General features: G+C 42.2%; 1 protein-coding gene across 1 annotated transcript in view; it reads right to left on the reverse strand.

Moving 5' to 3' along the window:
• Positions 1-25,125, reverse strand: part of nmbr (neuromedin B receptor) — a 75,372-nt gene that overhangs the window by 26,220 nt on the left and 24,027 nt on the right. The window contains exons 2-3 of the mRNA XM_085248014.1: positions 21,237-21,378; positions 16,019-16,234 (exon numbers count right to left, since the gene is read on the reverse strand). Coding sequence (XP_085104140.1) covers positions 16,019-16,234; positions 21,237-21,378 — 358 coding nt within the window. The remainder of the gene's footprint in view (positions 1-16,018; positions 16,235-21,236; positions 21,379-25,125) is intronic.

Genomic DNA, 25,125 nt, shown 5'->3' on the forward strand with positions numbered 1-25,125 from the left:
TCAGAGTTCTGTGAGCAGCGTCTGAGGCTGCTGCACAAAAAGCTGATGAAGAAACTGACAGACTGCATGACTGGAAGGCTGAAAAGATGTGTGTGGCTGTGTGCACAGAGATTTTCTCCTACAAAAACCAAAGCCTCACGCTTCCTTTTTTTAAATGTTCAGGTTTGACTTTAATTAATATCTTGGATTGACCTAGAGCACTGTAGTAGTTCAGTAATAAAACGAATGCTTAAAAATGCAGCTTCCTAATAGTTGTGTGTAAATGGAGTGAGAGAACCCAGTCGGGTAGAGTTTCTTCTCCGCTCTGGATGCCTCCTCCCAAGTAAATGGCTCAGAGAGTGGGTGAATGGGATGAAATCCTACCATGCATTTACATTAAGGATTCTCTGAGTGCAGCTCTGTGTGTTACACAGTAATATCAGTGTTGTTAATGATAATGTGAGATATTGTTTCTTCTTCTTTGGATTTTTGGCAGCTGTGTGTGCAGCAGATAAAGTTTAGAACAGAAGTCTTACGGAGCACACTTTAAAATAAAACAAGTGGTTGTTTCCGTGAGCAGACTGGTGGCAGGTGGAGACTGTGCAAACTGCCTCCCTCAACAGAACCCCAGTGGCGGCGTTGATGATGATGCAGGGTGGCAAGTGAAGCAGGAAAGCAATGAGGGTGCTGTATTATATCCCAGAGGAGAACGTGAGGGAGGTCAGTGCAGACTCAACACTGATTTTCATGACTGGGTGAGAGGCACATAGCGGTCTGAAAATACCTGGAGCTTAAAAAGGAGCTGAATTCTCCAGAGAAGAAGATGGCCAGCAGAGTTTTAATGAAGTCATCTCTGCAAACTTTTCCTGGCAGAAGCTGTCTGACCTCTGTGGATTGTTTGGCACTAAAGCCCAAGTAAAAATGTTTTATGTTGGCAAAAAAGAGAAGCGCCACATACACAGTTTAGGGTTTGATGCTTTCCTTCAGGGCACGCTGAGAATATTTTAAAAATGATTGGTTTGAATTAAACTTTGTAAAATAAACTTAATGAGGACCGTACAGCTCAAAATAACACTCAAAAGAATTCAAACAAATTTTTTTTTCGTGATTTAGCTTCTTCTAAACCTTTTATATCCCAGCTGTATACAGCCTCTGCCACAGTGAAGGTCACTAGACTTGCAGTCAAGACCGCCTAAACCAAGACCAAGACAAGACCAAGACCAGAGGGTATCGAGACCAAGACAAGACCGAGACGAGACCAAGACCGAGACCGAGACAAAAAGGTTTTTAAACTGCAGCCAGATGCTGCCTTGTTTACGGGTGTTAGACATATTTATGTGTTTTTGCGATGCACTTGCACAGCCCTCCTCGGGGCAGGGATAGCTCAGTAGGTAGAGTGGTTGCCCCATGATCGGAAGGTTGGGGGTTCGACTCCACTGAACAGCTACCCTGAGGTAGAAGACTGTAGGTACCGTCCCTACACACTGCTCCCCAGGCGCTACATTGGTGGCTGCCCACTGCTTGAATGGGTTAAATGCAGAGGGGTAATTTCCCTACGGGGACTAACGCATACACATTTACATTTACATCACCTCCCTCACTTACTGAGAGGACAGACGCACGCTCCACTTGACTGTCGCGTCTCTCACCCTCTCTGTTTTTCACATAATGATATTATTCTATATCCTTGCATGTGATTGGCCACAATATGGAGGGATTGGAGCATAGCTGAGCCACTGTGTGAGAGCTGAGCAGCGAAAGGAAATTTAGTGAGGAGCCGGCTCTCGCTCAATGGGAGTCGACTCTGATTCACTACAAAGCACTCTCTAAGCACGGCTCTTAGAGCTGATGCTTTTGCGTATGACACATTATCCAACATTCCGTTGTGTATCATGGATACTGTTGACTCCAAATCTCCCGACCACTATGTTGATCTGAGACAGCAAGACCGAGACAGCGAGACCGAGACAGCGAGACCAAGACAAGACCAAGACTACGTAAAAGTGGTCTCGAGACACACACATGTTCTCCGAAACGATGCACACAATAGAAATGCAGCGATAATTAATTACAACTTTGATCAGTTTAGGTCCTGAAGCACTCCAGAAAAATTCATCAGAGCAGTAACTGAAAGTTTTTGTCTTAAGGCCGTAGACAGGAGAGCGGTTGACCTACCACTGGCCTCACTCATCCCCGTATTTATCATTCTTCATGCAGACAGTTTAAGTAAGAAAGCACAAGAGACTGCCATCAGTATTTACTGGGTTCTTGATTTAGTTATGATCCACCTCTCTGCCGAGCTTTATGAAAGTTAGCCTGGTACAGTTCAGACGGTCATCCTGTTGGAGTTTGTAAAATCTCCCAAAGTTTCCGTCCAACAGTATGAGTGTCAGGGAACTGGGTCTGAGCAACCCAGGGTTCATGAGCAATTGTGGACTTATATTATATTATATTATATTATATTATATTATATTATATTATATTGTATTATATTATAGTGCATGTGCGCGCGTGCGTGGTTATGACAGGCGCTCCTTGATGCTGTATTGTTGTGTGAGACTGCATCAGTCTTCTAGCTCAGTAAAAAGTCAGTAAGGCTACGTTCACACTGCAGGTCTTAATGCTCAATTCCGATTTTTTGATCAAATCCGATTTTTTTGTCTGCTTGTTCACACTACAAATAAAATGCGACAGCAAACGTGCTCTAGTGTGAACGCTCAAAGCGGCCCGCATGCGCAAAAGAAGATGTCACACACAACATGCTCTGTTTAGACCCAGAGCAAACAATATTGTTTGACTGATGGCCCTTAATATAGAGACTTTGGACTTTACGTTTCCCAATTTTTGTTTTAAGTTATTTTGTTATTTACATAATAATGTAGATAACCTCATAATTATCCTTATTGCTGTTTTAGAGAGGAGCGGTGCTTCAAAGGATAGTTGCAGATTTCTGTCAGAATCTGCAGATTATAAATAAAATACAAATAAAATGTTCACGTTTCTCAAACGTTGTCTTCCCAACAGTTTCACTGACATCTACACTGGATGGCCAGGAAGCGTTCGCGATGTCTTCTCTGGCGCTGATAATTGGCGTCTGTCTTGTGTCAGTGACGTAAAAGACGGATTTAATGCGACCTGACCGTTCAAACAGCAGTCGCTTTCTAAAACATCGGATATGTATCAGATTCAGTACCACATACGAAAGTGACCCAGATCGGATTTGAAAATATCGGATTTGTGCCGTTCACACTGTCATACCATGATTGGATATGGGTCGCATAGGGTCAAAAAAATCAGATTTGATGCGCTTTCGCCTGCAGTTTGAACGTAGCCTAAGTGTGTGCCTGCTGGAATTAAGTGTCTTGATGGCTGCCTCTGTTATTTCCCCTCAGGAGGAGCGTGGAACACAAAAGGGCAGAGGGTGTGCGGACACAGAGGAGCGGAGAGCATGGACCACAGACTTATTGGGAAGAAAACACAGAACGGGCGTAGAGGGAATGTACGGGGATTTATTGTTGTGTAATATTTACTTCACTGTAAATAGACACACTGCTTTCATTGCACCACGTCCTGCATTTGGGTCCAATTTCCTCACATCCTTACGGTCTGCCATCACACACCGTGACAATGAGGACAACTTCAGTCAGAAACCTGCTGTTAACAGTTACCTTTTTCTCACCTGTAATCATGATCTTTCTCAAACCTCAGTCACAGAAAGCAAAGACCTTCCAAATACTTGTCTGGTGCCGATCTTGACACGGTCTACTTCTTTTACCAGCCCGTCGACACCACTGTAACTTTAAACTATGTGACAGCAGCTCATGTAGTTTGCTGATGTTGCTCCTGCTCTTCTTCATCACAGTTTTTCAGGCAGGTTTATTTTCTTTGTGCTCGTATCATCAGTGTTCAAACACTTCTTTCTTTGTTTGCAGCACGTTATGTTCATCCTCCATCATTCACACACAGGATGGACTCCATATGGAAACATGTTTTTCTAGGCTAGTGCAGTAAATATGGCTGCCCTGCACTGTATCCTGACCTCAGCCACATTTGGTCTTACTCGTGATAGTCTTACTAAGAGGCTTTAAACACAAGAAGTAAACATCATCAAACTCTCTCTTTTCTACAGGATATAATTATTTTCCATAACTTTATACATATCTTGAACCAAATCCTTGAGACTTTCAATACTTCACTCTTATTCATGAGTTTCATCCTTTTCTTGCTCGATGTCTACTGAGTCCTGAGAAAGTCTATATTTCTTCTATTGTCTTCTATTTATTTTTATATTTATTTTTAATGCTGCAAGTCGAGTCAGTGCAGTGATGGTCCCAGCCTCATTCGTGATTTGCTTCAGGCTTGTATCCTCCACAGCAGCCACACGTCAGCACTGACACTGGAAACAAGTGTTCCAGTTCCTCTTACCCACCTTGCACATTATTTTGCTCAATTCTGCAGCTGTCAATCAGCTGTCACTTGCAGTGATTCAAGTTGTTAATGTGCTGCAGAACTACACAGCTGAAACAAGCTACAACAGAAAATTAGATTGTATGTAATTACACTTGTTTCTTTCCCCCTTTGTGCCCAAGTTTAACTAAAACATGTAGTAAAGTTGCCATGAGTTACATTTTGAAAAGCCCCCCAAAAATGACCAAAAACTATGTTTTTCACTCACTAGCCAAAGGGGAAAGGTAAACTAAGCTCGAAAGTAGCTAGATGTCTGTTTTGTGTTATTATGTGGCAGCGATATGGTAAAGCTGTGGGGTCTGCTTCAGACAGACGTGAAAAAAGATTAGGGTTAGAGAAAGAACAGAGTTTGGTTTGAAATGAGTACTTCATTAAATTTAGAGGAAGCGTGAAGGCTGACCCATCCATCCACCCCGACTTCCTCGCTATAGCAAATAACAGTCATCTTTGTGGCTTTGCAGTGATGTCACCTGACTTACTCAATTCCTTTCTCCTTAATTACAACAATGGGTAGATGACACTTCCAATCATTTGTGAGAATTGGCTTAGCAGCCAATACATACAGGACTTTTTCAGTAGTTTTACTCTGCATGTGCACCTGTGTGGGTAACTGTGGGCTTTCATTCACAGTGGGCATTTCTTTACATAAAACAATTCATAAAAAACCTCACTGCTCTGTGAGTTGAGCCTCAACTTCTGAAAATAAATCGATGTAAATTCTGGAAAGCACTGGAAAGCTCTATATAGCTAAATAATTGCTCTTTTTTTGTCATTTTTAGACCTCTGAATTGATGAAGCAAAACTGATGTAAGTTATTTTGTGTTTCTTTTAGATGGTAACACTGACAAGAGCCAGAGTGCCACCAGAAAGTTCAATGCAACCTGCTAGGCTGATGGCTGTAATTCCCTCACATCGGATTGATCTGCAGCCTAATCTCAAAGAGAATATTGTCAAAAAGCACACCATCCTTTTGTTATTCTGGAGTTGTCACTCAACTGTCACATGAAAATGAAAGTTAAGCCGGCTGCTGGGCTAAAGGGAAAAAAATAAAAACTTTCATGTAATGAGTTCTCTGTGTTTAACATCAAAGGTTTCATGAGAAACTTCAGCTTAAAAAAAGAAAACACTTACAGAATAAAGTTACATTGCAACCAAGCACACCATTGTTTTTCTTGTGACATTACCAATAGGTTTGTTGTGTCACATGGCCCTCTTCCTATTGAAAAAACAAAAGTTGTATCCAAGATGGCCGACTTCTAAATGGCCACCATGGTCACCACCCATCTTGAGGAGTTTGCCCCCTCACATATACTAATGTGCCACAAAACAGGACTTTAATATCACCAACCATTCCCATGTTATTATGGTGTATCCATATAAATGGCCCATCCTGTATATCATTTCACATCATGGGCTTAGGTTGTACTGCAATGTTCTACTAACAGCTGCTGTTTCAAAATGAACCACAGCTAACAGAACTACAACAAGATTCAGAAAGTGCTGTGGAGTAAGCAGTGGAGGATCCAAATCCAGGATGTTAAGTGAGCCATTCATTGGCTGTTTTCAAAGTAAAAACAAACAAACAAAAAAACGTAACCCAAGAAAACGTGAGGAGCAGACAGATACAACAAGGAGCACAGACAAGAAATCTAACACTGATGGAGGCATTTTAGGGCTATTTATACGCAAAGGAGTGGTTAGGACTCTTTATACACAGAAGGGTAGTTGGCACTATTTATACACAGATGCGTTGTTAGCACTATTTATGCACAGAGGAGCGGTTAGGACTATTTATGCACAGAGAAGTGGCTGGGACTATTTATACACAGAGGTGTGGTTAGGACTAGGAGGAACACACTGAAAAACTCAGAGGGAGCCCAAACTAACACGAAACATGGTGCAACACTGAAACTCATCAGCAGAATAATCAAGAACTCAAAGATGTCACAGGAAATTGCATTGTAGTAGAACAAATAAATCAAAGCAGGAGCACAGACATCAAATAAACAGAAATAAATTTCAAACACCTGAAGTATGAAAACCTCAACAGAAACCCAAATTTAAATATACTCACGACAAATTAAAAAACTGAATATCCTGAAATGTATGCACTCTGACAGCCAGAGCAGAGATAGACCATGGATGGACAAACTCATTCATAGCCCAGTTATCCAAATCTGATCCCCCCTGATTCTGAGCTCCGTGTGGATGAGCAGTTAGTAGTTTTGAGAGGTAGGTGCAGTTTCAGGAATTTAAACCAGCCAGTTATGGCTCTGGTGGGGCAGTGATACAAAAACCAGACCATTTCAGAATATCTGTCATAGAGCAGACACTGAAGACAACATCTCTAAGGTGTCTTTGTCCTGGGCAGATGAGCTCTCATTTATCAGTCTTTAGTATTTAGTCTCTCCACAGGTCACCACTACAAGCAGCTTTGCAACCCACCGATGTCTGAACAGAGCCACACAGAAAATGGAAATAATGTTCTTGTCTTCACCATGTTTTTCCTGACTGGGCTGCATGAGCCATTTGTTTTCTTTTGATATTAATAGTTCCAGCTGCCCAACACAAAGTTGGGGGCTGCATTAATCTCCAGAAAATGTGAATCAGTTTACTGACACTATAATAAGCCTGAAGTAATTCATCTCATCAAAGCTAAGTACATTAGCAGTTTATCTTTTCGGTCCACACAAAATGTGTCTAAATGAACAACATCAAAATACAAAAACGACCAAAAATCAATACAGCGATGTTTGGTCAATGATGTGGTTTTTAAATTCAGTTTTCCAGCTGCTGTGTGTGTGTGTGTGTGTGTGTGTGTGTGTGTGTGTGTGTGTGTGTGTGTGTGCGTGCGCGATTGCCCTCTGATGTATTTCTTATCTTGGGTGAACATAATGAATTAACTCTGCCCTCTGATAAGACAGTTGGCGGGTTTGGGATTGATGTGTTTGCAGTTAATGTACAATGTCTTTGCGCTCCTGTAGATGTGAAGATACGGGCGGGGTGAGAAAAGGTTTTCCCCCATTTATTGTAGTGCTGATAATATCAGTCCCCCTCATGAAGGAACAGATGGATTCAGCTGTAATGAGCTGAATTAGTTGACTTGCACAATATGACAAGACCAACACAGACGTGCAGGAAGAAGTTAAGGAGAGTTTAATACTGCAAATTTCTGACTTTGGGGTGCGTGATGGTCTATTTTCTCTCGCCTGATTTAATCAGATGCATTAGCATCACGTGTCCAAAAGTAATGGTAAATGGCCTGTATTTGTATAGCGCTTTTCTAGTCCCTAAGGACCCCAAAGCGCTTTACACAACCTGTCATCCACCCATTCACACACACATTCACACACTGGTGATGGCAAGCTACAATGTAGCCACAGCCACCCTGGGGCGCACTGACAGAGGCGAGGCTGCCGGACACTGGCGCCACCGGGCCCTCTGACCACCACCAGTAGGCAACGGGTGAAGTGTCTTGCCCAAGGACACAACGACCGAGACTGTCCAAGCCGGGGCTCGAACCGGCAACCTTCCGATTACAAGGCGAACTCCCAACTCTTGAGCCACGATCGCCCCTATGTATGCTCGTCATCTACATTACAGCCATGTGTGAGACTAACATAAGGAATAAAAGGAAAAGATAAAAAAGAGACTCTACAGTCCATTTAATTCAAACTTTGGTTTGTTTGTGCAGATGCGAGTATGGTAATCGCACCCTGGCGTGGACAAAACAACTACATCAAGACCAGATGAACTCCAGAGAAGTTCTCGATATGACCAAGAACATGCCTGGTACGTAGGCTTTACATTCTGGGGTGTGGCGAAGTGCCTGAGATGTCTAAAGGTCAACACGGGCTAGCAACTAGCCCTGACACATCTGACACATCAATAACGTTTTTGGTTCTCTTGGATTTTTCACTTTGATTTAACCAGATTAAATGAGCCAGGCATGTAAAAACACCCTAAGGTGTGCCTCTGTGAGTCCCTTTTAAAGGCTCCTGACCTTACTGCAGCAAAATGAGCAGCTGCATCTCCTCCCACATAAAGATCAAGTTAAAAAGACTGCAGTGTTTCCAACAGACCGAAAGTCTGACTGTGGTGGTGGAGAGCAGGCTCCCTTCAGTGCATGCTTTCCTCATTGAATTATTAAATAATGCCTTATACAGTGGGGCAAAAAAGTATTTAGTCAGCCACCGATTGTGCAAGTTCCCCCACCTAAAATGATGACAGAGGTCAGTAATTTGCACCAGAGGTACACTTCAACTGTGAGAGACAGAATGTGTCTACAGAATGTGACATATAGACATTTCTGTGTCTATATGTCAGGTTGGGTGTCAGGCGCCACCTCTCTGGGGACATCTTAGGCCCTCCAAGGTTTGGAGGCCTATCTCCCCCTACCACCACTTCCCCTGCCAGTGGCGGACTCCCTCAGACATCGGTGCGTTGGTGGTTTTTTGTGTCCGGGGGTGGGCGTCCAGGTACACACCGGCTCACTCCTTGGCGGCCGCTTATCGGGACCTGGAGCCTGGGGCTCGCTCGGGCCACTTTGGAGGTGGGGTGCCCCCGGCCTCTCGGCCTGGGGCTCGGTCACTCAGGCACGGCTGGCTGCTGGCGGAGCTCATGGGCGCGTCACTGCAACTCCCCCTGGCTTCTGCTCCGCGGCTGCTGAGTGAGCCCTCATCTGGGACTCTCCTCAGCTCTTTCTGGGACAGTGGCGCGGCTACCCCTCTGTTGGTCTTCCTTGGTCTCTTGTGTTCTGGGGGCCTCTGGATGTCTGGAGTTTTGATCTCCTCCATACCTGCTTCATGCCCTGGAGGACGGGGCTGTGGCCCCCCCACACCCTCTAGCAGATCATTACATGAAGGAACCTTTTAAAAAAAACAAGCGCGTCCATGCTCACAGGTGTACACACGGGTGATCACACCCACAAACTACACCCTTTTTGGCTCCTACCTCAAAGCACACTGTTCTGTTGATCTTATGTGCTGCACAATAATGTTTAATATTTAGTATTTACTGTCATATTCCCATATATCATTGTGATGCTGTTTATTCTATTACTCTTGTTCTCTTCTGCTTGTTTTCTTTTTTCTTTCTCAGCAGGTGATCCAGGTGATTGATATATGCATTTTTTTTCTTTCTTTTTTTTCTGCTCATTCTGTTGGTTTTTGTTTTTTGCCCTTCTCCCCGTCCCTCTTCTCAGAAGAAAGGAAAGAAAAAAGAAAAAAAAAGAAAAAAAGAAAAATGAAAATTCATAACAAACTCTTAAACGACAACTCTGTGCAACTGATTTACTGCAGCCTCAAAATGAATTTAAACTTACTATTTAAGTAACTACACAGAGGTTTTTGTCATCTGGCGTTCTTTTTAATTAGCGGATGTGCTGTTTGTCTTTGGACCCAATGGGAGGCTTAGCTGGCACAGGTCTGACACATCATAGTCAAGGTTAGATCCCTTTGTTGGGAAAGATAACAAATGTGCCATTTTCTTGCTTGGAACAGCATGAAAACCACGCTAGCCTCTGTCGTTGTAGCTTCTCCACATGTTTACAACCTTCATCCTGGTGTCTTTTGGGAATTTTTGGATGGGAGGGTTCAGAAACATATGAAGGCTTTCTAAAAAGTGCACAACTTTTCACTATAATAAGAAAATGATAAAGCACCCAAGAATAAAATCAGCAGTCTGGGCATTTCCTTTATTTCTGCTTTGAAATATTTTTCTTTTTCTTTTTTTTCCTGTGGATGGTAATGCTCTGAGGCTATACCATTGAAAACTTCAGACAGATATCATCTTTAAAAAAAAGCAAGACCCATAGTTGATTGAAATGTCACTGTGATTCCCATTAAAGTTTCTTTAAAAGTTAAAAAAAAAAAGAAAAAAAAAAAAGAGAGAGACAGAATGTGAAAAAAAAATCCATGAATTCACATGGTAGGATTTGTAAAGAATTTATTCGTAAATTAGGGTGGAAAATAAGTATTTGGTCACCTCAAACAAGGAAAATCTCTGGCTCTCACAGACCTGTAACGTCTTCTGTAAGAAGCTTTTCTGTCCCCCACTCGTTACCTGTATGAATGGCACCTGTTTGAACTCATCATCTGTATAAAAGACACCTGTCTGTCCACAGCCTCAAACAGTCAGACTCCAAAGTCCGCCATGGCCAAGACCAAAGAGCTTTCGAAGGACACCAGGAAAAGTATTGTAGACCTGCACCAGACTGGGAAGAGTGAATCTACAATAGGCAAGCAGCTTGGTGTGAAAAAATCAACTGTGGGAGCAATCATCAGAAAATGGAAGACATACAAGACCACTGATAATCTCCCTCGATCTGGGGCTCCACGCAAGATCTCATCCCGTGGGGTCAAAATGATCATGAGAACGGTGAGCAAAGATCCCAGAACCACACGGGGGGACCTGGTGAATGACCTGCAGAGAGCTGGGACCAAAGTAACAAAGGTCACCATCAGTAACACACTACAACGGCAGGGAATCAAATCCCGCAGTGCCAGACGTGTTCCGCTGCTGAAGCCAGTGCATGTCCAGGCCCGTCTGAAGTTTGCCAGAGAGCACATGGATGATACAGCAGAGGATTGGGAGAATGTCATGTGGTCAGATGAAACCAAAGTAGAACTTTTTGGTATAAACTCAACTCGTCGTGTTTGGAGGAAGAAGAATACTGAGTTGCATCCCAAGAACACCATACCTACTGTGAAGCATGGGGGTGGAAACATCATGCTATGGGGCTGTTTTTCTGCCAAGGGGACAGGACGACTGATCCGTGTTAAGGACAGAATGAATGGGGCCATGTATTGTGAGATTTTGAGCCAAAACCTCCTTCCATCAGTGAGAACTTTGAAGATGAAACGAGGTTGGGTCTTCCAACATGACAATGATCCAAAACACACCGCCCGGGCAACAAAGGAGTGGCTCCGTAAGAAGCATTTGAAAGTCCTGGAGTGGCCTAGCCAGTCTCCAGACCTCAACCCCATAGAAAATCTGTGGCGGGAGTTGAAAGTCCGTGTTGCTCGGCGACAGCCCCAAAACATCACTGCTCTCGAGAAGATCTGCATGGAGGAATGGGCCAAAATACCAGCTACTGTGTGTGCAAACCTGGTAAAGACCTATAGTAAATGTTTGACCTCTGTTATTACCAACAAAGGTTATGTTACAAAGTATTGAGTTGTATTTTTGTTATTGACCAAATACTTATTTTCCACCCTGATTTACGAATAAATTCTTTACAAATCCTACCATGTGGATTCATGGATTTTTTTTTCACATTCTGTCTCTCACAGTTGAAGTGTACCTCTGGTGCAAATTACTGACCTCTGTCATCATTTTAGGTGGGGGAACTTGCACAATCGGTGGCTGACTAAATACTTTTTTGCCCCACTGTATAAGTCTCTCCTACAAAAATTATATTTGTCAAATACTTTGTGATAAATAACAGTCCAATGTGATGAACTTATTCTGAGGTGATTCTCTCATCTGTGTTGTGCACATAAACCTCTTCTCATCCGCTCCAGCTCCTGTTCAGACCAACCCTGCAGAGCAGAACCAGGCCTAAAATCAGCCGCTCCAGTCCGACCGTGAGAGAAGATCCTCTCCATGGAAGCAGCTTATTTATATCAGGGACCACAACAACAGCAACCCGAGTGCCGGCTGCTTGCTAGATAACATGAAGGGCCTGATGAGGCTGATGAGTAGAGCTTGAAGTTGGTTGGGTTGACATGATGATTCTGGCTTTTAAACATTTTAATATAAATTCTTTTGTTAGTTTAATTCCTTTTTTTGGCATATTCAGACAACCTCCTAATTTCTCTGTGGTATGTGGAAGCTCAACATTTGAGCCGTCTGTGTTTTCACGTTGTGCAAACTCGACTGGAACCCCTGCAAAATGGAAAAAAGTATTTTATGGCTTTGAGTACAAGACGCAGGATTTGAATATGTAGATGCAATGTAATAAAATACAGCAGCAACCAGACCAAAGTTAAACTTCATAAACGAGTTTCAGCCTTAAACCACCAAGCGCTTCATAAACCAACTTCTGGAAGATGGCACGTTCACTTATTAAACTCCTTCATGAAAAACATGTCTGTGTGTTTGCACACAGATAGTAGCTAAACTAGAAGCATTATCACCTGCATCATTCAAGTGGATGGTACTTGAGCCAGGGTCTCTTCACACAGGTTAACTTTAGTTCCATTAATCATGACTCAGATTTGAGGCAGAATGAAGTGAGTTAAGCTAAAGTGTGTTCAGGTCATGGAGATACAAGAGTCTCAAGACTGGGGTGATACGATTGTTGGGGTTTTCTCTGTTTTCTTCGTATCACTGAGGTCTTTACCTTACAATATTAAGCACCTTTAGGGGACTGTTGTTGTGATTTGGTACAATATAAATAAAACTGAAATTAATAAATACAAATCAAATGTCATTTGCAGAATCGGCTGGTAAGACAGATTTATTGGTATTTTCTGAGTCGTGTTTGACCAATCATGTTTGAGCAGGTTTTGGCTTCTTGCAGGTGGACAGTCTGTGTGAAGAGCAAAAGGCTGAGCACAGGTATTTAAGCTTATCCACCCTCGCTCTCTCCACTCCTTGCATGCTAATCTTCCCACCCATCTCCCTCTCATTCACACACACAGTACAGGGAGTGCAGAATTATTAGGCAAATGAGTATTTTGTCCACATCATCCTCTTCATGCATGTTGTCTTACTCCAAGCTGTATAGGCTCAAAAGCCTACTACCAATTAAGCATATTAGGTGATGTGCAACTTTGTAATGAGAAGGGGTGTGGTCTAATGACATCAACACCCTATATCAGGTGTGCATAATTATTAGGCAACGTCCTTTCCTTTGGCAAAATGGGTCAAAAGAAGGACTTGACAGGCTCAGAAAAGTCAAAAATAGTGAGATATCTTGCAGAGGGATGCAGCAGTCTCAAAATTGCAAAGCTTCTGAAGCGTGATCATCGAACAATCAAGCGTTTCATTCAAAATAGTCAACAGGGTCGCAAGAAGCGTGTGGAAAAACCAAGGCGCAAAATAACTGCCCATGAACTGAGAAAAGTCAAGCGTGCAGCTGCCAAGATGCCACTTGCCACCAGTTTGGCCATATTTCAGAGCTGCAACATCACTGGAGTGCCCAAAAGCACAAGGTGTGCAATACTCAGAGACATGGCCAAGGTAAGAAAGGCTGAAAGACGACCACCACTGAACAAGACACACAAGCTGAAACGTCAAGACTGGGCCAAGAAATATCTCAAGACTGGTTTTTCTAAGGTTTTATGGACTGATGAAATGAGAGTGAGTCTTGATCATCAAAGATGAGCTTGTGGGGCCTTTTCGGGTTGAGGATGGAGTCAAGCTCAACTCTCAGTCCTACTGCCAGTTTCTGGAAGACACCTTCTTCAAGCAGTGGTACAGGAAGAAGTCTGCATCCTTCAAGAAAAACATGATTTTCATGCAGGACAATGCTCCATCACACGCGTCCAAGTACTCCACAGCGTGGCTGGCAAGAAAGGGTATAAAAGAAGAAAAACTAATGACATGGCCTCCTTGTTCACCTGATCTGAACCCCATTGAGAACCTGTGGTCCATCATCAAATGTGAGATTTACAAGGAGGGAAAACAGTACACCTCTCTGAACAGTGTCTGGGAGGCTGTGGTTGCTGCTGCACGCAATGTTGATGGTGACCAGATCAAAACACTGACAGAATCCATGGATGGAAGGCTTTTGAGTGTCCTTGCAAAGAAAGGTGGCCATATTGGTCGCTGATTTGTTTTTTTGTTTTTGAATGTCAGAAATGTATATTTGTGAATGTGGAGATGTTATATTGGTTTCACTGGTAAAAATAAATAGTTGAAATGGGTATATATTTGTTTTTTGTTAAGTTGCCTAATAATTATGCACAGTAATAGTCACCTGCACACACAGATATCCCCCTAAAATAGCTAAAACTAAAAACAAACTAAAAACTACTTCCAAAAACATTCAGCTTTGATATTAAAGAGTTTTTTGGGTTCATTGAGAACATGGTTGTTGTTCAATAATAAAATTATTCCTCAAAAATACAACTTGCCTAATAATTCTGCACTCCCTGTATTCTGGCTTGGTTCCACTGTAATTCATTACTCCTCTTAAACTAAAAATCACTGGCTATAATTTTGTGTTGATTTATTTACTTATTTGTTTTTCCTTTTTATGAAACTAGATTTATAGTATGACTACAAACAAAAATGAGCAGAGGGAGCACAAATTCTTAGCCTTTATATCAGCTTGCAACACCAATCCTGCTGAACACGCATTGCTCCCAGAGACAAAGTCATTAGTCTGAGCTCAGTGGGATCTCAGACCAAGTCTGAGGCCAGTCACTGTCACGTCTCAGGCTAAGTTTTAACAACCACAGTTCAGATCCAGAGTGAGGCGAATCAAGTTGAGCGGAAGTTAAATGTGATTAGAAAAATGCAAAGTCGAGAGAGATCTGAGACATTGAGAAACTCTGATTACAGAAACACAAACTGAGTGAAAGCAGCATGTAGTCTGAAGTATGCATGAGATACACACATTTCTGTCACACATTATACCTTTATAAACTCCAGTTTGTGTGTTTAGTCTGATGTAGTTTCTTTGAAACGTCCATTTCTGTCACTTGAAATGAGTGAAACCTTCACAGTGACTCCAGGTAAAGTCTTACTGAGAAGAGAAAAAGTCAACATTAAGCGCGTCAGAGCTGCCGGAGTTTGATCTGAATGTTTTTGTCCAGTCAAATCTCCAAAGAACAAAACAAACCTTGTCTCAGGCTCTGTCAGCTCTGTCAGTGGTTCTGCAATGCTAACAGCTCTACTCACGGTGTGACTGACTGCACTCAGCACAGACAGTTCACGGAAAATAAAAGACTTACAGATGGCGCATAGAATCAGGCTTTTAATGTGGAAAACCTCCAGGAAGTGTCGGTTCCGACTGATGGCTGGAAAGACAGGAAGTAAAAACTTTTCTTTTCAAGAGAAACTCAGAGTGGTGAGTATGACCAGACTCTGATTGCATCAGAGTGATGAAGAACATTAAACTGGACTTTCCATCAGCACTGATTATTGTCAGCATATGCTCTGGAGACACAGCAGGGACTCCCAGCTCTGCCACTCCTTCACCGAGTGTGTACACCTGATCTGACCTGCTGCCGGTTGGGCTTTAATAATTCAGCCTTCCCCTCCGCCTGATCTCTCCTCCATCTGTGAAGATCAAGCTTGTGTAAAGTGATTACTCATTTCGGCTGGCGCAGGCCCTGCGCCGAGCCTCCCTCATGACCAAGCTGTTTACCGAGGCCTCCAAAGCTGCCGAGAACGGGAGGTGTGGGTGCAAAAAGCATCACGTCCGAGTCGATCTCACCTAAACATAACTACAGAAGCTTTATCTCCCCCAAGATTCACAAATCACAGGAGGCTATTAACTCACTTTGCTCCTGCGTGACTTCACAGCTTTATGTTTTCTTTGTGGTCCAGAGAAATTCTCCATGGCACAACGTGACACTCATTCACTCATTCACTCATTCACTCATCATCCAGCAGTCACCTGTCTCTTGGTGTGCTCGCTGACTTCCCCCGGCATGTCATGGGCACTCTTGATGAGCGTGCGGGCAATGTGGTAGTAGTACACAGAGATGATGGCCAGAGGGATGAGGAAGTAAACCAGGAAGATCATCACTGAGTGGATCTTAGGATGCATCTGATTGGACAGCGGGTAGGGCACGCAGTTCACAAAGGTGACATTTGTGTTGTCCCTGTGACCCTGAGAGGAAACAAGGAGAGGAAATTAGGAAAGGAGAGAGGACAAAGAGGAGACAGCAAGGAAAAGAGAGGAGTGGAAAGGAAATAGAACAGAAAGTGTTTTTGTTCTTAGACACATTAAGATGAATAATATGTCCGAGAAGTGCTGAAGGAAGAATGAGGAAATGAAACAAGGAGATGGAGAGGAGGAGATTATGTAGAAAACTATTCAGTGTGATGAAGACGAGGGAGGAGAAATAAAAAGGGAACAGATAAACAGAGAAAGAAAATCAGTGAAGAGAAATGAAGCAAGAAGGAAACAAATAACAAATACAGGATGGGAGGGGGCAGAATGAAAACCAGAAACTCGTTTCCAACAGCGTGGATGCAGCAGGTACACAAACTAAATGTTTCCTCTGACAGAGGAAACGCAGCACGTTAATATTCTATAAATCGTTCAGAAACAACGATCCTGGTTGTTTTGTGTCACCCTGCGTGAGATTGCCCTAATACGTTTCTTACATCAGCGAGCAGAGACATTTCATCAGCTCTCGTCATCCACCATCCCAGCACGAAAACGCAGCAGATCGATGCCCAGCCTGTGGCCACTGGGGCAAGGGGGGAGTGTGAAGACGTGTTCGGGTAAAGGAGGGGAACATGGACTGTAAAGTGAAACGTTTACCACATTATTCTGCAGCGTTTTACCCTCCAATGACATTGCACATTTCTCTCCAGAGGGTCTGATGCTGAGGCCAGTGCAGAATTTTCTAATACTTGTACTAGTACTTCACTAGCTGGGACCACATCCTCAGTAACGATAAGCGATGAACTATGAACTGGTGCTGCGGTTTGAAGGCCTCAAAGGGGACTGGCAGCGGCTCCCGGGCCAGGCAGATCCCCATAGAGCTTGAGAATGTGACGTCATTCAGGGGTAAAACCGCAAAGGATTCTGGGAACTCGTGGCAAGAGGTACTAGCGCACGCAGGCTTTCAATTGAAATTACATTACACAGCGATAAAAAGAAACACAAAAAATGTCAAGAAGCTGTTGTATTATTAACTGCAATAGCTGGTCGCATGACAGCCACTGGAAGCCGACGGGTAAAGAGATCGGTTGTTATCGGATTACGTCATTGAAGAGAAATTGTTTGAGCCATGTTTCCGAAGTAACAAAGAGGCGACGGATGGCCTGGATTGCAGCCATTCAAAGACCAAATATAACGTCCCAGAACCCTCCAGCTCACAGGTTAGTCTGCTCCAAGCATTTACACAAAGGTAAGTGTTTTGTAGTAGTTAATACTAGGGGTGCAACGATATTCGTATCGATATTGAACCGTTCGATACAGTGCTTTCGGTTCGGTACGCATATGTATCGAACAATACAAAATTTGTAATTTATTTTATCAACTTTCCTTCTGACGATGCTGTCTGTGTTGAGCTCTCAGTGAATCTGCGTTCGACTACTCCGCCTAGGGTCGACAGTGCAGCCTAGGCGGAGTAGTCGAACGCAGATTCACTGAGCGCTCAACACAGACAGCATCGTCAGAAGGAAGAGCGCAGGGCAAGCTAGCGAGACAGAAGTTAAGCTCTCCTTACAACATGGACCTCCCCCACCCTCATTCAGATCTGGCGTTTGGAATTATTTTGGTTTTCATGTGACGTATGACCCTGAAGGTAAGCGAGTCATGGACTAAAGTAAAACAGTATGTTGGATGTGCCATGCAATGCTCAATTACATGGGTGGGAACTAGTGTGTTAGCGCAGTTAGCTCGTTAACGTGTTGGCCGTCTAGCCCCATGCACGGGGCGATCGGCGGTAGCTCGTTAACGGAGATTTGCCGTGTTGTGGCGTTAAGGTCATTTCAACGAGATTAACCTGAAAGCACTAGTGGGAACACAACGAATATGACTGCACATTTACGCCGACATCATCCTAGTGCAAAGACAAAAACAACAAGCATGCTACTAACTTTAGCCGAGTCATTTAGACAGCTGTTTAATATGCTGCTGAGAATATAGCCCAGAAGAAGCGGATAGTATAGCTTTTATTTTGGAAAGAGACATTTCTCTGTAATAAACTCTCTTTTCCAAAGATGAGTGATTCCTCAATCAGATACAGGGCTCGCAATATCGCTAGCCCAACGTCCTGGAGCTAGCGATTTTTTCCTGTCGGGCTACCAAAATCTATCTCTGCCCTGCCCGTCGGGCTATTGTAGGAAGGAAAAATATATGTCAATGCGTTTGCATTCTTTCGGAAATGTAGCTGGGTAATTATGTCATTGGCATCGGTGAGCCACTGTCAATATGTGACATATTGAAGTCGCGTTTGAATTTGCGCTTGTTTTTTTTGCTTTCACTTTGCAATCGTGCGAACTGTGTATAGAGAGCGACAGCACTGATCTGTGAGTGATGATAATTTGTGCACCAATTCCTCTGACATCGTCTTATCAATCGTTAGCTTACTGTGCAAACATGACAAGTGAAATCTCCCGCAGCAAGCTTAAACATGTGAGAGGTTGATCGCGCAGAGAATCGCTGAGCTTATGTGAGTGCGTGTGTAAAAGCAGCAGGATTTATATTTGACTACGATGACCTGGATGACTGAGAACCTTTACAGACAGATATATATTTCAGTTCTGCTGAGCCAAATAAGACAGGTCAGGGTGAAGAAGTGACAGCCAAAGAAAAGCTTACCACAAAACGGAGAAGTTATGACAAATCAGACTATAAGGCAAAAAGAAAGTGCAGCTTTATGGTTTCATGGACAAAAGAATTTCTGTGGCTGCAATATGACGAGCTAAATAACCAGGGCTGCACATAAGTGGTCCGCAGGTGCGCATTCGCTGTCAAAATAAAAAACACGCACAAGGGTTAGGGTTAAATTTAAAAACTGTACTTTTGAGTTAAAATATATATTTATAATTTTAATAAATGACAAATTAAAAAGGCATGAACATTTTTTTTGTATTGAAAAAATATCGAACCGTGACACCAAAGTATCGAACCGAACCGTGAATTTTGTGTATCGTTGCACCCCTAGTTAATACGTCATTTTTCTTAACATAATTGGTGATATAGGTTACAAGCAAGTCTGGCGCTGAACAGAAATTGTCGCGTTATGCTCCTTTGTTTATTGTGCATAAATAGTGAATTGTCCTGACACAATATTGTGTTTCGCTTCTGTTATTATGGTACATTGACAAAAACATATACTTTTATTCCCAGGATAAAACAGTTGTTTTGTATCACTAATTGCCCAGTGCGATTACAGCATACAATATTATTGTCACTGCTACATTTCTGTAACACGTACCAGAAATTATTTCCACTACTAATTAATTACCATTGAGCTCAAAGGTCCTATTAATAAACGGTTAACGAATGTGTATTTATGAAGACGATTTGTGAGACTGGTAAACTTATGATACGTACGATGGTCTTTCGTTCTACACGGTGCATTTCAAGGTCCTGTCCCATCCGTCGGTAAACTGTACCTGGGCTTGTTGCAGTGACCTGAAGTTACTAAACTTCATGAGTGTCATGGCTAGACGGTCCTCACTGATCGTCTTGCCAATTTGTTGTGGTGTTTGTGTGTACTGTGTCGTGTTCTCCTCTCCATCCTGGGCATGTGTTTTTCTGCTGGAACATGTACTTCCGGAAGCCGTGGCACGGAACGGCAGTTGACCGGAGGGGAGTGTCCTAAGCTAGAATCATCGCACCTGTGCAGAATTACCTTGCCAGCGCAGACCTATTTAACGGGGCGGTTGAGTCACAACCAACGCTGGAACGTTGAACTAAACCGGGTAGCGTAGTCATGATTAGCATACCCGGTTTGTGAAGGAGAGGACGTTTTCGTTATTGAGCGTGTGTTTTTTCTCGTCTGCCTCCAGGGTTCAAGGATTGGAGGAGGAGCCGGCACCAGGAGTTGTTGTGGATTATTACTGCACTGTCACTGTGAGGAGAGGTCGCCGTATCACTGCACTGCCCTTTTTGGATTATAGACTCGGAACTGTTAACTCACCTTTTCACTGTAAATAAATCCACTGTCATTCTGCAAGGAGTCTCGCACCTGAGTCCTTTAATCCAATTCACCATGACAATGAGTGTATGCACTCACTCCAAGAACCGTATAATTATAAATATGAGTGTGGTGAAAGTTGGGCAGCACGCTAACGTATTTTGTCCACTCTGTGTGCTCGTACGGGTCTAACCCTTTCACTCGATTGATTTTTTCCTCGTATCTTTTCTTTGACTTTTCATAAAGTCTGTCTTTGTACGGACCGGCATTGTTCTCCTTTGTTGTGTACATAACTTTTTTGGGGCACAAAGATAAAGCAAGAAGGTATTGGAACCGGAGAATGAACGTTTTGCGGTGCTGCAAATGCTTGCGTTTGATGCGGTACTTGGATTGTTTTGCCACGAGTTCCCGGCATGCAATGCGCGAAAGTCACGTGGTCTGTCAAACTCTATGTATTAACGAGAAGTGAAAGAAGGAAAATGAGAAGAGAAGGGAAAAAAAGGGGGGGGCATGAATATATATATAGCCTGAGGCCGGAAGGGGCGTGAATGAGGCGTGGTCCCGCTCCTGAAATTGATGATGATAGGTGGTGGTTCAGGAGCATTCAGACCCGCACTAGCAGACACAGAGATAGTTTCTACCCACAAGCCATCAGGCTTTTGGACTGCTGACATTCTGCACACACTATTACACACTCACTACAACTACTGGACTCTACACACACTGTCACTTTAACCACTTTAAAATCCTCACTGCGCAAGTTTTTTTTCACAAAATGTAAATACCAAATAACTGTCTTAAATTCTCTTAATATTTTATAGTTTAGTATTTTGTTATTTGTTGCTGTAGTTGTAGTTGTTGTCGCCTTGTTCATGTAAAGCTGAGGAGAATGAGCCAAAGAATTTCGTTACGGGTAAATGTGGCTACACTGTTTATCTGTATATGACAATAAAACTTGAAACTTATAATACTAGTACTGTTTGCAGGAGTTGATGTACGTTATGGTACCTGCATGGAGACGACTTGGGAGAAAATAGCCTCAGGAACAGCCAGCAGGACGGAAAGCAGCCAGATAGAAACAGCTTTCAGACACGTCCAGAAGACAGCGCTGGATGTCTGGATGTCCATGGGGTTTACTATGGCCTTATACCTGCAAGGGATGGGGGGAAATGTCAGTAAAACGTTTATGGAATAAAACAATAAGAACATGATAAAACACTTTACATGTACCCAGGTAACAAAAACAGTTAACTTATTTAAAATCTTATGTGAAAGAAAAACATTTACAGCCCAGTTCACACTTTAAAACGGGCACAAGCTGCTCTTCATTGTGGACACTGATGAAACATCAGGGTAACAGCAGCAAACTTAAAGTCTTACACTTTCTCCACAAGTAGCTCGCTCCCTCACTGCTCCTCTCCAGTCTTTTCATTCTTCCCATTTTCAGCTACCTGATTCCTCACACCTTCCAAACTCCCCTCATTCCAATGATGCAGTAATTGTCCATGTAATTGTAACATGCCCAGCCATCCAGCTAAGGAAATCGCACAAAGTTGATTCTGTTCATCTGGACGTAGCATTTTCAGCGGGAGAAACATTTTGTCTCTCATCCAAGTGACTTCTTCAGTCTCAAGACTGCAGAACACAACATTTTCAGTCATTTGTAGATTTATGTTTAGCATCAATAACTTTTAGATTTGTTTTCTGTGTGATTTTCAGTCCATCACATCACTGTGGACGAATTCAAGCTCACTTTTCTGTGGCATTATGTTAAAACACACCTAAACACTCCAGATCAGCAAACTGCAAAAACATTTACAGTTTTACTTATGCCTGTTAAGGATCAACTAACCAAATGCATTTACAGGTATTTGCTCCCTCCTTACAGTAAGGGTTTCTTTGTCTACACAGAGACAAAGAAACTGAAAACTGTTTTCACATAGCTGTATGTCTCAGTCTCTGCACACAGGGATGAAGAAACATGGAGATTTGCTTTTGTAGTCATAACAGCTAAAATATTCATACTTTAAGGCTTGTTTGAAGGGTGGGAATTTATTTAAATGACTGTAAACATCAACTAAATAATTCAGGGGTTAACTCTGTTTGCTGTGTAGCTGCTGGTTGGAGGAATGATGTCAAATGTTTAAGTTGGTGTTCATTTTATCCAACTTCCAAAGGACAATGTGAGACATCTGCAGGCGTTTTCATTGGCTTCTGGTGTCTGACAGCATTATCTCAATGATAATCACATACTCCTGGCTCTCTGTTATCATATACCTGCTGCAGCTTCGGTGTCCTTTCCTCTCTGATCAGCTGCCAGGTTTTGCCTCCCTGCCTGTTTCTTGACTTTTCTCCTGCCCTTTTGCTCCACTCCCTTCTGATTCCTGCCACTCTCACACTGACTGAAGCTCATCCACTCACTTTGCCCCTCGGTCATTTCTACCTGTTTTTAAAAGTAGTTTCAACTTCCTATCTGCCGCTGTCATGCATTTGATGACTGCACTGCACAGACAGATTAACATCCCAGTGAAACTGGAAGATAATAACGTTAAGAGAGATGCACCTCATCTGAACAATGAAATGAACTCTTATCAGTCTAAGATGCAAATAATATAATTTGACCTACTGTTCACTTCTAAATATTTACAACCCTCAGATAGATATAGATATATAGATATATATACTTTATTTTTTTACATTTCACACTTTCTACACATCAGTATTTACCTCTTCAACCTCTTTGATGAGAACATATTCATCAGAAAGAACTCATAGTGATAATTAAGATTAGCCACTGCAATATTGTTAGACCTCATCATTATAATGCTGAGGATGGTCAGGTCTCATATCAGGCACACTTTACAATTACTAACAATCTGTTTTAGAATGCAACACCAAAATCAAGAGTAAAACTGTGTTCCAATAAGGGCAACAAGATTAGACCCGTTAGTGCTACAACACCTAGGCTCAGAGTTACAAATCATCTATGAATGAAGACAAATATGAACTCACAGTACTGAGTGAACAATCAGCTAAAGAAAATCCACACAGGAGCTCAAAAGACTACCAAAACAAAACAGGAAGTGAGGAACTATAACTAACCAGGACAGTGCAGACACATGAAAACACTTAACCCTCCTGCCATCCTTTAAAAAACTCACACCCATCACCCTAGGGACCATTCTCAGCCACGCCATAAAAAGACCATATATCCATATTTTATTCCACTTTAAATTAGCCAACCTTGTAAAACTACTTCTCCCTGAAATATTCATGTAAAGTTTTAATTATATTTTCGTTGTTTTAACCCTTCAAATCCCAGTGTTATTACATGAGCGCCCTGTGTTATAAGCCCCAAAAACCAAAAAACGAAACTAAATATTTCCACAAAAAACCAGTTGAAGTAATATGTGATTGTCATTATAAGTAGGCCTTTAGATGGACCAAAGATTGGCACCAACATACATTTTGACCTGCCATTATTTTTTTTGCATTTTTTTTGCAATTTAAAAATTAAAACTTCAAGGCCCTGAGTCTTCATTGACATCCAAGAAAAGAAGAAAAAATAAAATCATATGATGATAATTTGGGGTTGAAAAATAGCGTTTATAATGGAAGTCAATGGGCAGAAAATGGTCCCCAGGGTGATGGGTGTGGGGATTTCTGCTGCTCAGCCATTTTAGGCTGATTTAAGGAATTCACACTGGAATATTAACATTGACAGGTAAAAACTATCCTGTGGCAAGTTTGGTTATATTCCACTGAACACAGTGGAAATGGCAGCCATTTAACACATAGCAGTGGCACAAAAAGGTCCCAAGAAGGCAGGAAGGTTAACATAGGCAAAATGACAGAATAGAGACACACAAAGAACTTGACACTTAAAGACAAAGAGTGCATCACAATCAAAAGCAAACACAAGCAACAAACACATAGGAGCATTAACACCACACCCATTAGAGACAGTTAAAATGTTAAAATATGTTCAACAAAGAGTGTATTTCTTTCCTTGGTATGTTTAATCAGAGTGTTATAGCTAAACATGTAATGAAGGCTAAAGAAAAAGGACAATAAACACAATGCTTTTTCATTTAAATGTATTTATATTCTCTATCCGCTACTTTCATATGTGCATCAGATAAACTGTTGATGATGCTCCTTGTGTGACATTAAAACCTTCCACAAGAAGAGATCACTTAAAGAAAACATGTGCTCAACACAAATCTTGTAACTTTTGTTTTTATGCTTATCAAGATATTCCAGCTTTTCCACATCAGCAAAGCATTAAAACGTCTTTCATATTCTATTTGAAAATGGTCATAAAACAGCTGGAAACAGAGCTAATGCAAGCACAATGACGCATACTTCCTCCGTGCGGTGCCTGTAAAGAGTCTCCCTCTATTGAAGCAAACAATGCTGAAAAAAATGGGCTCATTGCTGAAGGTAAGCGGTACCCCCGACCCTGTTAGTCTTCATCAAACTCATACAAACACAGGTGAAGCACTTTGCAGCAGGTCTGAAGAGTACACCTCCAATGGTGTATTGCTTCCCTGTGCAGTAGAAGCAGTTTAGTCCAACCTGTGGCCGTGAGGAGGAAGTCCAACAGTGGATGCGAGGGACTGAAGGATTCAGCCCTGAAATGATTTTGTATTATTCTGCAAAATGAACAGAATACTAAAAAAAAAACTATTTAACTATTTCTATGAAAACACAATTTCAAATTAGACATCAAGGTCCTGCCACTGTGCAAAGACTAAAAATCATTACTGCATTAACCATTGATCACACTTCATATTTTCGCACTGAATGCAAACATAAATCATTTAATAACCACATCATTTTCTTTTGCTGGCATTAGTGGCTCCAGTCTCTTTGTTACTTAATGAGAAACCACATC

The sequence above is a fragment of the Mchenga conophoros genome, linkage group LG15 (assembly GCF_057382185.1).
Source record: "Mchenga conophoros isolate Kocher_MC1m ecotype Shallow Benthic linkage group LG15, M_conophoros_male_GT1.1, whole genome shotgun sequence".
NCBI classification, from domain to species: domain Eukaryota; kingdom Metazoa; phylum Chordata; class Actinopteri; order Cichliformes; family Cichlidae; genus Mchenga; species Mchenga conophoros.